This window comes from Castanea sativa, chromosome 2 (genome assembly GCF_040712315.1).
Source record: "Castanea sativa cultivar Marrone di Chiusa Pesio chromosome 2, ASM4071231v1".
Classification (NCBI taxonomy): domain Eukaryota; kingdom Viridiplantae; phylum Streptophyta; class Magnoliopsida; order Fagales; family Fagaceae; genus Castanea; species Castanea sativa.
Window position 1 is genome coordinate 22,113,163 of NC_134014.1, and position 18,293 is coordinate 22,131,455.

An 18,293-nucleotide genomic window follows, 5' to 3' on the forward strand; every position below is an offset into this window, starting at 1 on the left:
TAATCCAACAGCTAGCACTACCTTTTACCTCCTTCATAAGAGTCTTGATGGGACAAGTATCCAAGGAGAAGGCTAAGAAACGGACAAGTGGAGGTTAAGATGCATGGGAAAGAGCTATAAAAAGGAGGGAACCCATCTAAGAATGGGGATGAAGAATTTTTAAGAATTTCTAGAGCAAGAAAGATAAGGGGAAAGGGCACTTAGTGTAAAACTTGAATAGCTATTTTATAAAGAGATTGGTCATCGAATCTTCTCGAGGAGGTCGTTACTTGTAATTGTTGTTTCTCCTCCTTCATTCAATATCTAGACTCTTTGGCCTTAGGCTTGGACATGAAGTATAGTTGCATTTGATTAAAATTCTCGCACTCTATACAAATTTTGTTGTTTGGGCCAAATTAAAGGGCAAAGTGCCACTGGTCTAAGTGGGCTTGGGCCCTAATCTTTTTTGAGCACCTACAAGTACCATTTAGATTAACATATAATTATTGAACCATTCATCCTAATTATAGGAAAATTTGCTATGTAACCTTAAAGTATGACAATTTTACAATCAACATTTTAATTAAAAATTAATCTACTCACTAACTTGTTAATTTATATACTAATTTTAGAGTAGGTTCTAGTTAGTTCAGCTGGTAAAATCTTCTGCTATCGAATAAGAAATTTGGGGTTCTATCATCGCCTACACCAAAAACCAATTGGTGTCTTGATCTGATGATAAAGGACAATCATTAAGAACCTATGAAGCACGGGTGCGGCGTTTGGGCCGCCGCACCCGCGTCGGACGCGGCCGGACGCAGCGACGCGTAGGCGACGCCGCTGCCTGCGCGTCCGTGCCGCGTCCGGCAATAAAAAATCAGTTTTTTCGGCGCGATTCGGGCCAACGCGCGCGAAATCAGGCCGAATCGGGTGAAATCGGTCCGGCCGAAATCAACCGATACCGGCCGAAATTTAAAAAAACAAAAACAAAAAAACAAAAACAAAAACAACAATAGGTGCGTATGGCTGAAAAAAAAAAAAAAAAAAAAAAAAAAAAAAAAGGTGCAAACGCACCGTTTGGAAAAAAACCAAGACCCAACCCTCTCCCTCTTCATTTTCTTGAGCCTCTCTCCCACTCTCTACCTTCACTCTTCAGCTAGGCTCTCTCCTATTCTCTGTATTCTAGTTATTATTTACCATTGCTCTTAAATTTGGTATATATTTATATAATGTATAAAAAGTATGTTTAGCAATATATTAAAAATATAAATATAAATATTTTTAATAATTTTTTAATCGCCGCACCCGCACCCTACTTTTTCAAAAATTGCCGAGTCCCGCACCCGCTCCCGCACCCGAATCCCGAAACGCACCCGTGCTTCATAGTTAAGAACAGACATTATAGGTTGAAATTCTACCTCTTAAAAAAATATTAATTTTGGATGGTGGAGTGAACATTAATTTTGAATTAAGGTTTTTGTAGGATGTACATTGCAAACAGCCCCATAATTGTTGGTGGATACAAATAACGTAAATCTTAAATGGTTCCAAGAATTTGAATTTGTTTAGGAATTTGGTCAACTGCTTTTTTTTTTTTTTTGAGATAATTTCAACCTATAACTTCGACCAAAAAGCCAATTAGTTTACCAAGAAGCCAATTAGTTTTTTGGTATAAACGATCAACTGCTAATTTGGTTAGCAATATCCCAGTAAAAAAAATGGTAGTTACGTTAATAAATAGGCAAAAAAATTCTGATTTGTTTTTTTGTTTTAAAATTATTTTGGTTGGGTAATGTTGAATTTTAATAAATAAATAAAAAAACAAATGAATGAGTCATATCTACCCAAAAAAAGAAATTCCATATAATCGCTTTTCATAGGTAAAGGGTGTGGATGTTCAACTAGACTTCCTTTAACCAGGTAAGAATTAACTCAATTGGTAAAATCTTTGATGGGTGAATAAGAGATCTGGGTTCAATCCTGCTTACACCAAAAACCAATCGGGGTCTTGGTCTGATGATAAAATTTAATTTTGGTGTCTTGGGAGAAAATTTTAATAAAGAAATAGCAATTTGGGAGAAACTTTTAAAATTCTTTAGGTCCTCCATTTCAAAGTTGTAAGTTATAGGGATCAAATTGAGGTGTGTGTATTTTTCAAAGACTTAAAAATGTTTGCCTCTATAATATTTGAATATCTATAAAAATATATTGATACAAACTTGTATACTCACCACTAAATTAAATCTTAGCCAATTATAAAAGGGTAAATACTAAATCCTTTTTCACCGACCTCTTTTGGCAATCATGTTTCCCTTCTCTGCTCTTGTTGCAATCCTTAAAGCATCCCAGAAAATTAAAAACTAAGATCTGCTTGAACATTGCTAGACATGCTTCCATTTCTGCTAGGAGGCTTACACCTGAGCACACTTTGTATATATACTCTTGAAGAAACAGCATGATCATATGGTCCCATCTGTATTTCGATGCATGAAGATTAGTAATCAAGTGATCAAACCAAATTTCAAACTTCTACTGGGTTGTGGGACGATGTTACATTTTAACTTACTTGATTTATCCTCTGACTGGCAACTCCAATCTACAAAAGCAACACCTCCAGATCCCCAACCATGTCCTCCTTAAATCTTAATCCTTATCCCATCAACTTGTACCCATTAGTTCTTTGTATTTAAGTCATGGATCTGAACAATATGGTACATATATTGTGAGCAAAAATCTCACCCATAATGTCCATCAAACGGAACTTTTATCAGTTGAAATGAAGCAGCATTTGATTTTGAAATTTTAATCTCCAACTCCATGTGTATCAAGTCTAGAACACAACAGACTCTACTGAACTCAGGGTGTGAACTATCTCCTGAAAGAAATATATGTGCACTGCGGTTTACCTCGATCCAACTACATCCCGGTTGCTTCTTGACTCCATTCTCTTTCATTTGAGCCCAAATTTTCTCAGCTTCTTCTCTCTTTCCACCGCTAAAAAACAATTCAGCCAAGATCAAATACACACCAGAGTTACAAGGGTCTACTTCCAAAACCCTCTCGCCAGCAATCTTGCCCACCTCAATGTTCTTGTAAATTCTACAGGCTCCTAGCAAAGCTCCCCAAACACTTGCAGGAACTTCAACTCCATCTGCTCTCATTTGATCTAAAAAGTTCATTGCCTCATCTATGAGTCCAAATCTCCCCAACAAATCAACAATACATGTATAATGTTCAATTTCCGGCTGAAGACAACACTTGGATTTCATGAAATCAAAGTAGTACCTACCTTGGTCTACCAACCCAGCATGGCTACAAGCAGATAGAACACCAACAAAGGTTATATGATTAGGCATTATATCAGTTAATCTCATTCTTTCAAACATCTCAAGGGCTTTTTCACCATTTCCATGGTGTGCAAAGCCGCATATTATAGAATTCCACGAAATGATGTCATGGCTTGACATGGAAGAGAACTCCAGCAGAGCAGAATGCATGTTTCCGCATCTTGCATACATGGTAATCATTGCGTTGGAAACTGAAATGAAACTATTAAAACCAGATTTTATAACTTCTGCATGAGTTTGTTTTCCAAACTGTAAGGTTGGCAAGTCTGAACATATTGTCAAAACACTAGTGAATGTAGCTTTATCTGCAGATGGACCTGATTCTTTCATTCTAATAAACAGCTTTAAACCTTCCTCACCTTGATCATTTTCTCCTAATCCAAATACTGTGGCATTCCACACAGTTGCATCCCGGGCTGGCATCAATTCAAAAATCTGAATTGCACCCCCAACCTCACCTAATCCAAAATATCCAACAATCAAATTTGTCCATGTCACAACATCACTGTATGGGAATTTCTCCATAATAGCATGAACTTGTTTGATGAGCCCATTTCTTACTAGTTCCAACAGGATTGAGTTCCACATTTTTTGACATTTCTGTGGCATTTCCATGAAAAGATTTATAGCATGAGTAACTCTTTTGCTCCTCACCAACCCACTTATCAATTCATTCCAAGACTCAAAATTGTGCTCAGGCATTTTCCGAAACAAATCCTCTGCAATTTCAATCTGTCCATTTTCTATATATCCAACCATCATTGCATTCCAAGCCCGAACATCCCTCACAGGCATGTTCACAAAGAGCTCACGAGCTTCAACAACCCGTCCTGCACTAGCCAGCCCTGAAATCATTATAGTCCAAGACACAATATCCCGAACAATCATTTGTCTGAAATACTCTTCAGCCAAATCCAAATCTCCACAATTTACAAGCCCCCCAATGACCAAGTTCCATGAAATCACATCTTTCAACAGCATCCCATCAAATGCTTCTACTGCTTTGTAAATCATACCATTGCGAATATATCCAGCAACCATTGAATTCCAAGTAACAACATCTCTGAATGGCATCCCATCAAAAACCTCTCTGGCACCATCCACATCCCCACACTGCATCATCCCATCAATCACTGTGTTATATGAAAAAATATCCCTTTCAGGCATTTGTTCGAAGAAATTGACCGCTTCAACAAATCTCCCATTTATAAAGTACCCACGAATCATCGCGTTCCATGTGACCGTATTTCTCAGAGGCATTTTATCAAACAGTTTCTGAGCTTCTTCGACAAGGCCATTTCTCATGTAGCTTGAAATCTTGGAGTTGAGAGGCTTTAGATTGGGAAGTGTTGTTGTGGTATGGTGTTGTGAAAAGGATTTGGGGTTTGTGAGAGAGAGTGTTTTGGTGAGCTTTAGGGAGAGATTTTGTGTGAGTTTGAGGGCTTGAAAGATGAACAACATACTCCATTATTTTTGACGACCAACTGGGAGGGAAACAACAAAAACAGTTTGAAACACTTTGAGAGAGTTGGAGTGGTGATGGAATGCGGCCGGGCTCATGTGGGCTCGTGAGTCAACAAAGTAATTAAAGTAAATTAAAATGATAATTATAATAAGAACACAGTTAAAAATGTAAATTGTAATGATTTTCGTAAAATAGTAATTAGATTAAAAACTTATATGAAAACTTAAAGCACGTGTTTTTTTTATGGATTATATTTTTTTTTCATACTTGCAAAATTTTTAAAATATAAAAAAAAATCAATAACTATATTATTAATCAAATGTTTAAATTTCAATTTTTTGTAATCTAAAATTATGCATAAAAAATAAGTTTATAGATTGAATAGTAAATAAAATCTTATAAATACAAAATTTGACGTATGTATTAAGAACATAAATAACATATAATTTAACAGATATATTTTAAAAATATTTAGTCATGTTAATTTTTTTAGTGCGAGTTGTAGCCATTAACTACAACCAAGTTTGTTGCCGTAGATAAATGGAATAGAGATGGAAAAGGTTACAAGTTTTGGAAGATATTTTAATTAAAAAAGTATTTTGGATATTAGGAAAGGATTTTTGTTTAATTAAAGAATTGGTTGCTAGGAAACCTCCTGCCTTGCACTTTGGAGGATGTCCTCTTTTAAAAGTTTGGAAAGAAGACTTTTGAAGGATGAGGTATCTCTTCCATTAGTATTATTCTTATACGGTGGCACATTTTTCTTTCTTAAAGATAAGAGCACATTAACATGTTGCCCTTGCACATTAATTTTGTATGCACACCTTTGTTCTTGCATGCACACATTTGCCTTTACTTCCTGCACACCTTTATCCTTACTTCTTGCACATCTTCCATCCTTACATCTTCATTTTCACAAAAAGATGAGAATATTTTTATCTTTTTCATGACATGTAAATCTTACTCTCGTTCATACTACATTGATAGCTTCCTTCCTGTCATGTGCTTTTGTCGAAAAGATTCCCATTATTTATTTTCTGCGGGATATCACATTATCTTCTTGTGAGTCACATTATTTTTTGAATAAGTGGTTGAAGAATCCAAACCTTCACACACCTAACCTCTTTAAGTGTCATTTTAATCAATGGTTCAATACAATTGGTTCTTGTTGAATTTCGAAATATATAATTGGTAAGATAATAATGTATTGTGATTCTTAATTTTTATTCATTCAGCCCAAAAAAAAAAAAACATTCTTATTCATCTTTTATTAGGTATCCAACATTTTTATTCGATTCATAACATTGGTGATGATTTTTCTAACATATAACAATATAATGGGCTAATAATTCATTATGTATGTTGTATTGTATTTAAGATGGTGCTATACACTACGTATTCAAACACGAGTTTAGAAAACACAATTTTACTATTTCATAATTATAACTGAAATTGTGATTTCATGATATTAACCGACGTGTATAAGATAATGTGTAATTAAATTTGTGTAACAATAATTAGAATGTTTACATTTTTTCATCATTTTACAATTCTAATTGAAATCGAAAACATAATCTTCGCAAAAATGTGTTGGATAGTCTGTAACTTTTTTTTTTTTAGAAGAGGATAGTCTGTAACTCTGTAACTTAGTCGTATGTAACAATAACTGGTTATAAAGACCAAGGTACAGACCCACCAATGAGCAAGGTGTCTGATCTACTTTGGACTTACCTTATCCTCCAAATATCTCTTCCAACAGCTCTCACTGGACACAATCTGCCCACATCAGCTTAGATAACATACGTAGCTGACACACCCCCATCCCTCACTCTTTCCTCACATCAAAACAACTTTATTCTACTCCAACTCCATAACAGAAAAAACCACCACCGCCACAACCACCACCACCACCACCACCATTAGAAGAACTAACTTCCAAACCATGGCGGCCACTGCAGCTGCGGCTGTAGGCTCATCTTTCTCTTCATCCATCCACACCCTCAAGTGTAATATCCGTCCTAATAAGCAATGCCTATCAGACCCTCTTCTTAGACTTTCCTCCTCTACTCGCATGTTAGCACCAATATCTCATTCTTACAGGATTGAACAGCTTTCACTCAATGCCACCTCAAGCAAGTGGAGGCTACTCAGGATATCAGCTGCAGTTGCTCAAGAAGAGGTAGCAGTAACAGCTGAAGAGGTTGCTCAAGAAGATCAGGTGATAGTAACATCTGATCAAGTAGACACAGGGTTGGTTGAGGAGGAAGATAATAAGAGAGGAGGGGAAGTGTTGGATGTTGAAGAAGGTGAGGATCTTGTGAGCACTAAGCTTTACTTTGGAAATTTGCCTTACAGTGTTGACAGCGCCCAGCTTGCTGGCATCATTCAGGATTTTGGAAGTCCAGAGCTGATTGAGGTATCTATTATCTAAATTTAATGCAGTATTTTCCCCCTAGCTAAGATTATATTTTTCTGTCTTTTGTGTTGGTATTAATGATGGGTACGCAAGTTGATGAGGAGTATATATTGGGCTACATGGTGAGATCAGGAAGCATATTTTCATGCTATATGCCTTATTGGTAGTTGGGCTTTTTTACTGACTTGCAATGAGTTAGTGTTTTTTCTTTTTTAATTATAAACACTCCATTGATTAGAACCATGAAAAAATATTAGATGAAGTATAGTGACACTACAAAAATATTACAACATTCTTGTTTTTAGTTGTGGTGGATCCCAATATAATATTTTATTTTAATCTATAGTTGGATTTCACCTCAACTGTTGTAAAATGTTGTAGTCGTAGAACAACTCAAAATCTTATCCAGAACCCAAGCATATTCTAAATGCTCTTGTATCAATTGAAAGTTCTATTATGACCTCATACTAACTTAAGTTGCAGAGTTTTTTTTTTTTTGCTAACCAACAGCATTATCATTCAACTAGCAAAAACAATGGCTGCCAGCCTTACAAGCATCTGCAATTACTACAGGAAGACTACACTTATTAAAACAAAAACCTCTACCAAATCTGATTGCATACTTTGCAGCCTCATGGGCAGCAGTATTGCAACATCTTCTAACCCAACTAAATTTACAATTCAAAAAGCAATTACATAGATCAAGTATATTACTAACAGTAGAAGCAATGGACCAATCAGGTTGCAAATCTGAAATGGTTAGTGGGTCAAAACAGGACTTAGCATCTCCTTCAATGATGATATGCTGCCAGTTTTCCTTTAGAGCTAGCTGGATTGCCCAGAGCACAGCTGCAGCTTCAGCTTGCAGAGGGGAGCACCATACATGCATTTTAGCCCAAGCTTTAAGCACCACTCCATCTTTATTTCTAGCCACCGCCGCGGCCTTTAATCTATGACCTCACCCTTGATCTCATTATTAGAGGAGGATGTGTCAGTTGAGCTATAGCTCATTCTCAACAATTTATGATTTATTTCAATGGATAGCCTAAACAAATATTAATTTCATCCCCAATTGTAAACACTAAAACAATGGAGATGTAAAATAGAAAAAAAGACACAAATTTGATGACGAATTGGAAAACTAGTTAAGATTCTCTTCAAGGGAAAAATCATTTCAGGGAACTTATCTTATAAAAAAAAAATTACTAGAATAAAAAGTTACAACATCCTACTTACAAAACTTTTGCACAACTAAACTCTCTATTGTAACATTAGCAAATGCCCTGTTTGCCTTCCAACTACCATGACCCCAGAGAATTTTGAATCATTTTACGTGAACACCCCCCAAATTGCTTATGATGCTCTCTTTACTCACTTGACGATTAATCAAGTATTCAGCCCACTTTCTTTTTTAGCAAGCAAAAGGAAAATGATAAGTAGATTTTTTCCCCTTTTTGGCAAGTAAAAATATTTATACTTGGAAGTGACTTGCCAATTAATGGTGGAAGTGAGTAGTTTGTGATTGCTAGGGATTCCCTCTTACATTAGTATTGTAGAAGTGAGAAATTCTGAAGTCTAGGTCACTGCTGGGGAAAAGGGTCCCCTCCCATTGCTGGACATCGCTAATTGACAAAAGCATTAAGGGTTGTGAATAAGCTCAAGGTGATTAGTACTGATCAGTAACTCTTGGAAAGGACCATTTTAACTAATTGACTTGGATGCATAGCTGGAACAGCTTGATAGTCATCTCACTTAGGGGCCCTTCTTTTTAGGGGTTCATTTCTAAAGGGTGGAGTGGGGCTAATTGTTTAGCTCCTTTGTGGTTCTCTTTTTTTGAATTCTATTAATTCCTTCATCTCATTGCTTAGTGATGTCCTCCTGACTTTGTTATATAGAACAGGATTCACTAGGACCTTTACTCTGTAATGGGTTTGTATTTTATAATTTCAAAATAGAATATAATCAATAAAACTTGATAATGTAAACATTATTTGAATAAAGAATGATGATTTTGTGTTATGTTTAGTCAAATGTTCTTCCCTAAGCCCCAACATTTACAATTTTGAGGTTGCAAAGTTGAACAAGCGGAATTTTCTTGAATATGTGACCAGGATTGGAGAAGGATAGCTAGCAATCTACCAATTCATTGATTGCATATTACTTTGGCATAAAATTTATAATGAAAACATCATCATTGCCATTTTTATTTGCATCACTATGTCCATGCTGATTAATGCAAATGGTTATAGGTTCTCTATGATAGGAATTCTGGGAGAAGTAGAGGATTTGCATTTGTGACAATGAGTAGTCTTGAAGATTGCAAGGCAGTTATTGAAAATCTGGATGGAAAAGTAAGAGACTCACTCTCTTTCACTCTCTATATGTGTTTGTGGGTTATGCAAGTGTTGTGTATCTGTATTATTGACTCTAAGATGACTGAATGATAGACAGAATATTTAATTATCTGGGTTCTTTCTTTCTTTCTTTCTTTCCCTTTGCTCAATACTAGAACAATTTGGATATTTCAGGAATATCTGGGCAGAACCTTGAGGGTGAATTTCTCGGACAAACCTAAACCGAAAGAACCTCTATATCCAGAAACTGAGTACAAGCTTTTTGTTGGGAATTTATCCTGGTCTGTCACGTCTGAGAGTTTGACACAAGCATTTCAAGAGTATGGAAATGTGGTTGGAGCAAGGGTTCTGTATGATGGGGAGACAGGAAGATCACGTGGTTATGGTTTTGTATGCTTCTCCACAAAATCAGAGATGGACACTGCCCTTGAATCTCTTAATGGAGTGGTATTAGTCTCCCCCCCACCCTCCTTTTTTTTTCCTATTTTTTTGAATCTCTTAGACATATTTATATATTGAGATTCTAACTGGTCATTGTTGTTTATTTGCCTTTTAGGAACTAGAAGGACGAGGAATGCGTGTAAGCCTGGCTCAAGGAAAACGATCATAAGAGATAGATAGTCAGGGTTTGGTTAGGAATCAAACTTCCAATGCAATGGCGCTTAAGGAAACGAAAAGGATTTGCTATTTGGCTATCACTAAGCAAGGACTTCAGTCACTGAAAAATCTTTTCTATGTTTTTGTCCATAATTCGTTGTCCACCTTTTTATCTTCTAAGTGAATCTGTCATTGTGAAAATTGTATGATTGTCTTTGCTATATGTAATAGCAAGCGATGTTATTTTGCTTAGCTAAAAAGTATGAAAGAAATCTCATTAACATTGAGTCATGTATGAGGCTGTGTAGAAAGTAGTAACATCTGCTATAAGCATTCAAGGCCTAAAGCAGGGGTAAGTTCCTTATCCTAGCAAAATACCTATTTTCACTTAATACCATTACGCTGTCTGTAACCATGAAGCATTGCTAAAAATATCTGCCCAATTTTACTTGAGTGGCAATGTTTTATGCCAATGTACTACTTTTGGCCACAGCAAGCACCAACTTGTTACAATCTTGAGTTCTGAACACAGGCGAAGACCCACCTACACATGGTATTTGGCATCGCATTCCTAGCAATCGAAACTTCTAAGACAATATTATTAGAAAGAACTCAACATGTGAGAGTGTTGTATATATATGTATATACATGGATAGATTGTAATAATGATATTTGAGTTTAGAGAATATTGTTTCATAAAGTGAAAATTCAAGTTTTGAAATTTTCTAAGTGAAAATTCGAAATTCAGCATTTTTGATTAGTCAAAGCTTTGGCTCGATTGAACCAAAGTTTCGACCGATCGAAAATGGTAAGAAAATAATCCTAGAGTCTCTGAATGTCTCGATCGCTATTCGATTGAAAGTCGGGAAACAAGATTCTCTACAAAATTTTTTGGTGATTGTTCAAAAATGTTGAAGAGGTTTTAAGCTTTGTGAACATTTTTATAAAACATTTTAACTCTTCATATGTGCTTTTTGATGAAATATAATTTTATGGATGTAAGTAGAGGCTTATGTTCACTTGCAAAATATTGTTTGGACAAATTTGCAAGAAACACAAGAAATCCTATGGTCATTCTCTACAATTGATATCTATAGAACCCAACATCTTGATTGTATCCTGGAGAGAAATTTGCAATAACTCTTTAGCAACAATAGTGTGGGGGGAGTGGAGAATATTGTCTAAGGAAAACGATATTGTGCCTCCAAATTATCTATATTCTGTTTGTCTTCTGTGTTAATTTTGATCTTTCATTCTTACTTTTTCTAATATCCCAACAGAGTGAACATGGTTTTCATTCATAAGGGAAATCAAAGATTTATATATGAGCCAATGCTGGCTTAAACAGATGCAAAGAAGAGCTCTTTCCCCAAACAAATAGAGCTGCTGCCTAACATTGCCTTTTCTCATGAGTAAAGTGATTTTCCTTCTTGTGTCCACTTCTTAACGGGCTCTTTCCGTTAACAAATAGAGCTGCTGCCTAACATTGCCTTTTCTCATGAGGAAAGTGATTTTCCTTCTTGTGTCCACTTCTTCATGTTGTTGACTTCTTGTGAAACATGCTTGGAAAATTGTACCATCACTAACTAAGATTGAGATCCTTAGAGATTATGTTTGCATTACAGTAGCAGGATTGCGTTGCAGGAATATGTACATTTTGATTCTCCCAACATCATACATCAGATAGGTTCAATGAACCAAGCCAAGCTGTTGCACCAGTAAACCTTCAGTTCTTGTTTCTAACAGGCAATGATACTATTTTGTAGTCAAAGTATGCAATGTTGGGTTGGGAGACTTGGGTCAGTTTTTTTGTTAGTAAATAAATTGAGCTTCTCTTCAAGAAAGTTATCCAAAGAGGGAAGAATACTATTTATGAGTGATTATTGTGAATGTTTAATGTTGTTATGCATGAAGCAGACACAAAAAATGTTACATGATCACGCAAGTTTGTAAATGTCGTGTAAAAGTCATATACTAATCTAAAATGATATGATGCAGAATTGTTCGAAAACATCCTGGCTCAAAATCTTCCGGAAAACAATGATAATGATTTTCATTCTATTATATTTAAGATATCATTTGTTATATAAAATAGAGGTTGGGATTGGTGCGATAGCAAGTGCCTTCTACCAAAAAGTGACAAAAAATGCTAAGATTACAACAAGGTTCACAACTCACCTCGTGGTGAGTTGTGAAGGTGTGAACTCACTACTTTTTTTTCCATTACTCACAACTTGCTACCTGTCAAGTTGCTACAAAAGTTGTGAACTTTGTTGTGATCCTAACATTGTTAAAAAGTGATAAGTCTAGAATCAATTTTTTTGAAAAATTAGAGGTAAAAATAAGACCGCTTGTTATGAATCTTATGATTGACATATCCTAGATTATGCAAAAGTAAGAGTTTTGTGCACTGGTGACGCAGATATGATTTTTTTTTTTTTTAATGCACTATTCAAGACCTCAAATAATTGTTATTTATCTTGGCGAATACCTAACCATGTATTATTACTTTATTATACAATATAGCCTTAATCATAGCGTCAGCACCATCAGCTATTTAATGCTCTTCACCAATGAATTGCCGGGTGTAGCTAATGAAATAATCATTTACTTTTAAATGTCATTATTCACCGGTCATAGTCTGGTCCCTTTAATTATAATTATATGTGAGGGGTCTAATGTTAATAGGTTTCAATTAGTTCAAGTGATAAAGTACATGATAGTTAAATAAGAACTACTAGATTTTTGTTGAATAATAAATCTCAGGTGGAGGAATAGAATATTTGAGATTGTCAATTTATCAGTAATTTTAAAACCACCTAGTTTGTAAAACACTAACTACTGAATTAAGTAGGTCAATTTTGGGTTAGGCCACTATTGGACTATTTGTGCTTTTAAATACTAATTATGTCTCATGTGAGCCTCTCTTTAAGTTAACAAGGAATTGAAATAGAGAGAAAAAACAAATTATTAGTGACGTGTGTTTATGTCTAATGTTGCTATGTGTAAAGCAGACAAGTTAGAAACATAATTGTAGATGATGTTGAATGTTTACAAATGTCGTGCAAAGGTTTAATAGACTAATATATGACATCAGTGCACCATTGCTGGAAAACATTGGAGCGCAACTGCTTATAAATCTTCAACACAAACAATGATTGAGCTTTTAAAATGTTAGTATTATTGAGAAATAGCTCACATCATTCAAACCCAATAGGCTGCTCTATATGCATACATAATAATATAATATATACTGTGTTATGAACCTCAACATATTATACGAAAATTAATTAGCTAATCATAATATAGGGACCCTTTTTTTTCCCCTTCTATTGGGTAAGTTCATAATGTTATGACTTATTACCATCAACTTCTTAATAAAGTATACAATAAGTTTTGCCCGTAAACCTCAATTGGAGGAATGAAATATTTGAGATTGTCACTAATTCTACAAAAAAAATTAGAAGGAAATTTGCCTAAAGACCACCTAATTTGTGAAACACTATCTACAAAGAAAACTTCATGTGTTGGTTTATTTGGATGAATTATATTAAGGGTCTGTTTGGATAGAACTTATTGCTGAAAACTGAAAATACTGTAGCAAAATAATTTTTAAATGGGTAAAAAACACTGTTCATGCCAAACGTTATTGTTCATTGGCCTAAAATTACTGTTCATGGCCAATGAATAGTAACAAACACGCGTAAAAAAAAAAATAAAAAAGTTGGACGTGGACACGCGTTTGCGCTATCCAAACGCCCTCTAAATACAAAGATTTGGTGAAGTGCAATCCCCCCTTAATTACATTCCCCCTCCCCCACTCCTTCATATATTATATTATATTATTGTTTTATTTTCTCTCTCAAATACTCGCTAAAACACAAATTCTTCTAAGTGAGTTTTCTTTATGTTAGGGACATATTTTATGTAATTGGCTAATCCTTTAACAAAATGCATTTTACTTGTAATTTGGTAGATCTAAGATGAGTTTAAGACTTCCAGAAACATGTTGTTCAAGTCAAGAGTTAAAACCATGAAGATTTGATCAAGAAACAAGTGAAGAAGAGTTGTTCATTAAAACTCGACAGCAATCTTGACAGAATGACTTCTATTGAGATTTAATGTTGAAGCTCGACACAAGCTGTTTCTGTTGAGACTTACGAAATCAGATTTTTTAGATCTGATTTTTGGCTCATGCTGAAATATTTATAGGGTTTCTTTTCTCACAACCCTAGATATATATAAGGCTTATTTTAAAGGTCATTGCACAAGAGAATACAAGCAGAAAGTGTCCTAGGTAATTATTCTCTCTGTAGAAGCTACTGCGTCTTTACGTCAATGAACTTTCTGATCTTCATTGTTGATGAATTGAAGAACTTTGCAGCCAATAATCTTTTCAAGTTGCTAGAGTTAGTCACGTACTGGGATCCGTGCATCATTGGTTAGTCACGTACTCAGATTCGTGCATTGAACGGAAAGATTACCACTACAATACAAGTCCAATTGGGTATTAGAGTAAGGGTTCCACTGTAAGTTGGTATTTTTGAATAGGCCAAAGGGTTTGGTAAGATTTTTTATACTTGTAGTTGCTTGTGATTGATAATAGTGGATTCTTGAGAGTGGTGACCTTAAATTCACTCGGTGGAGTTTTACTTCGGTAGTTTTCTTCATTCGTAAACAAATCACCTATATCAAATTTAATTTCCGCTGCATTTAATATAATTGGTGATTTGTTTGTACTACCATGCTATTACATGTAATTTGATCTAATTAATTAATTTGCAAGGGGTTAATTCATTTTAACTCAACACTTTAGTTGAAATCGTTTTGGATGGTGATGTTTCATTTCTTAAGCATAGAGTGGACCTTCATGTTGTTGTTCATTTTTGGTGTTGTTAAGTTTAATTTTCTAAGGATTTGTTTGATGGTTGTGGTGGTGGGCTCATCTAATTACTATTTGCTTCCTAAGAAAATCGAAGTAAAATATATATGAAGTTCCATTCTTTTTGTCCATGGTAGCGTGGCTTAAATTTTTTTTTCTTTGATTTGAGTATTATTGATTGGTTTTTATTTTTTTGGAATTTCTTTTTGCTAAATGGATTAGATGAGGATTTGGTTAGCAAATTTTTGTTTCTTTAAAATTTTTTTTAACCTATTTGAAAGTTTTAATTAAATAACATTTTTTCCTTTTTTGTTTTCAAAAGATTGTGCTATGAAGGGGTTAATGAACAATTTAATGTGATGAGGGCATGGAACCCAAAAAATTAATACCCCCTTTAAGAAACTTTAAATTTAACCATCCTTTTCAATGGTACTATTTCCTTATTTCTTATAGTTCAAGGAGACATTATTTAAGTTTATAGTTTAGGGATGATTGCACTTAATCTAATAATTAATGGGAAAAAGTGTTATTAACCCATTTTTATATTAACTGATTTGAATTTCATATAAATTTTTTATACTGAATTCACGATGAATTCAAGTTTGATTGATATGCATGTACGACAAGTCAGTAACCTATGCAATGCATAATAATTTTTTTTTTAATTCAATAGGGAAATTTGAACTAGGGATGTCTCAATTATGATTTATCTTCTTCTTCTTCTTCTTTTTTTTTTTTGTCTAAATATGAAATTTGATCATTATAGCCACTATTAATAAATATTTATTATTATTGTATATGTGTATGGAACTACATATTCTACCATTAGATATTATGATTGTGTTTGTATATGGAACTATATATTCTATTTGGTGGTTCAAATATGGGAAAATAACACTGGTCTCCCCTAATGTTGTCCATTATCACTCTCACGTTCCCTTTAATTTAGAATAAGACACTGACCTTATCTAAAATACAAACTATTTACACTGATTTCTCCTAATGTTGTCCATTATTACTCTCACATCCCCTTTAATTTAGAATAAGACACTAACCTCCTTTAAAATACAAACTGTTTACACTGATTTCACTTGGATGATTGATTTTTTTTTTTTGAATTTTATGTTTTACCCTTTACTAAATCTGTCATCCAAATCCCCTTAAATAGGAAATTTTGGTTTTATTAAATGCTTTTTTTTTGGGGGAATTTTTCATTTTTCCTTTCAAGGGGATTTATCATGTGAATAGTTTGCATTTTAGGGGAGGTGGACATATTATTCTAAACTAAGGGGAAGTGAGTGTAATAACATAAAACCTTAAAGGATATTAGTGTAATTTTTCCATTTAAATATGGAATGAAATTTAAATTCAATTAAATATATATTAAAATGATGCCATGTAAAATTTTGAAGACTCAAAAACTTATATAGAGTCAACTTAAAGTCAAATATTTTCGATTTTATATATAAAACTAGTTAGTGATCTGCGCAATACATGGAAAATTTTAATCAAATATGATTTTTATTTTTTTTATCTTTAAAAAATGATTTTATCTCTTTTTAATTCTTTAGTTAATTAGAGCATGTTTGGTACTCTGAATAAAAATTGCAATTGGAATTATCATGTTTATTACTAGGAATAAGATATGTTATAATGGAATAATAAACATATTTATACATTTGGTTGTAACTTTAAAATAAAACTCAAAACTTGTATTTATGAAATATCTTACTTATACAATTATATTTTCTAAAAAATAATATTTTTTAACTTTAATAGAGAGATTATTTTTTAATTTTTTTTTTTTTTTATAATTGTGTTTGTGCATAATTGTTTGTATTTTTTAATTATGTTAATTTTAGAAGTTACTACAAACTAATGAATAGGCATTACAAGCCAAAGGCCTTATAGCTGAATTGACACCTCCCCATGCATAAAATACTTGGGGGTCTAGGGGGGAAAGAGTTTAAGCTGTGTGATTAGCAGCATGTTGTAATTATCTAAAAAAAGAAAAGAAAAAAGAATAGGCATTACAAATATTGTTAGAAATGAATAGTTATTTTCCAATTTAAAGAATAGATAGGGGTAGCAATATTTAACACAATCTGTGAACATGACACAAAGTTAGTAGCGTAAGGTTTAAGCTCAATGGGCTTGTGTTAAATTTGGGTGGTACGAATTGACTTGTTTATTAAACAAGTTAATTTGAGTTTAATACACAAAGCCTATTTGAACCCGTTTGACTCGTTTAATTGATGACCAATTTTAACAATACATTTCAAAATTTATTGATGTAAAATATATGTTATTTGTTGTCAGATTTTTTGGAATCTTCTCGTACACTTATACATTTTCTATAATATGAGAATTGTTATTAGTCTATTAATGTTAAGTATACGTATTAACTTATGTATACGGCCAATTTATCAAATGGGTTGTGTCAAGTTGTCTCAACCTTAACACAACTAATTTACTAAATGGGTTATGCAAGTTGTATCATGTCAACTTGCTTAATAAATAGGTCATGGTAAGATTGAGGATTCTAACACAATTAATAAATGTATTGAGTTCATGTCAACTAGATTAATAAATAGGTCATGTTAGGATCGATGGATCCTGGCATGGTTAATAAACGTGTTGTGTTCGTGTTGAACTCTATAATCGAATAATCATGAATCGACATGACACTTAAACAAGAATTGCCACCCTTATCTATCCACAGGGAATGATTATTACTTGTAATAATGATGCAATCAAATAAATATTTTTTTTTTGAGAAATAAGTATAACATGCTGCTAACCCCACAACTTGACTTAAACCATTTCTCCCCTAAACCCTCAAGCACTTTGTACATGGGGAGGTGCCAATTTACCCACAAGGCCTTTGGCGATGCAATCAAATAATTGAATAGCTATTCCACATGAATAGTTGTTCTATTATATGATTTATTATAGCATACCAAACATGCCTTTGATATGATTGTGTTTGTATATGGAATATTTAAATATGAAAAGTAATAATAATGGTAGTTATTAATACATATTTACTATAATTGTGTTATTTATGAAACTATCAAATTCATATATATAATTATGGTAATTATTAATAGGTATTTACTATGATTTTTTTATTTTATGTATGGAACTATCTATTCTATCATGTAAAGAAATATATTTATAATGTTACCAAATTTCAAAGTTGTGAATAGAATTTAAATTCAATTAAAAAATATATATTACAAAAGATTCATGT

The 18,293-nt window shown here is 33.6% G+C and overlaps 2 protein-coding genes across 2 annotated transcripts; one reads left to right on the forward strand and one right to left on the reverse strand.

Moving 5' to 3' along the window:
* Positions 1-2,129: 2,129 nt before the first annotated feature.
* LOC142624113 (uncharacterized) lies at positions 2,130-4,855 on the reverse strand. The gene is made up of 2 exons (XM_075797624.1): positions 2,546-4,855; positions 2,130-2,452 (listed from the first exon to the last, which is right to left on the reverse strand). The coding sequence occupies exon 1, from the start codon at positions 4,785-4,787 to the stop codon at positions 2,715-2,717; it is 2,073 nt and encodes a 690-aa protein (XP_075653739.1). The 5' UTR covers positions 4,788-4,855; the 3' UTR covers positions 2,130-2,452; positions 2,546-2,714.
* A 1,636-nt stretch (positions 4,856-6,491) lies between these two features.
* On the forward strand, positions 6,492-10,504 carry LOC142623812 (28 kDa ribonucleoprotein, chloroplastic). Its single transcript, XM_075797271.1, has 4 exons — positions 6,492-7,207; positions 9,457-9,558; positions 9,736-10,008; positions 10,118-10,504. The coding sequence occupies exons 1-4, from the start codon at positions 6,734-6,736 to the stop codon at positions 10,169-10,171; spliced, it is 903 nt and encodes a 300-aa protein (XP_075653386.1). The 5' UTR covers positions 6,492-6,733; the 3' UTR covers positions 10,172-10,504.
* The last annotated feature ends 7,789 nt before the right edge of the window (positions 10,505-18,293 follow it).

Bases quoted from the DNA above. Each gene is read 5' to 3' on its own strand.
- LOC142624113 (XM_075797624.1), bottom strand. From the start codon at position 4,787: ATGTTGTTCATCTTTCAAGCCCTCAAACTCACACAAAATCTCTCCCTA.
- LOC142623812 (XM_075797271.1), top strand. From the start codon at position 6,734: ATGGCGGCCACTGCAGCTGCGGCTGTAGGCTCATCTTTCTCTTCATCC. The intron at 7,208-9,456 runs GTATCTATTATC...AAATGGTTATAG, and splicing joins GAAGTCCAGAGCTGATTGAG to GTTCTCTATGATAGGAATTC. The intron at 10,009-10,117 runs GTATTAGTCTCC...TTTGCCTTTTAG, and splicing joins TTGAATCTCTTAATGGAGTG to GAACTAGAAGGACGAGGAAT.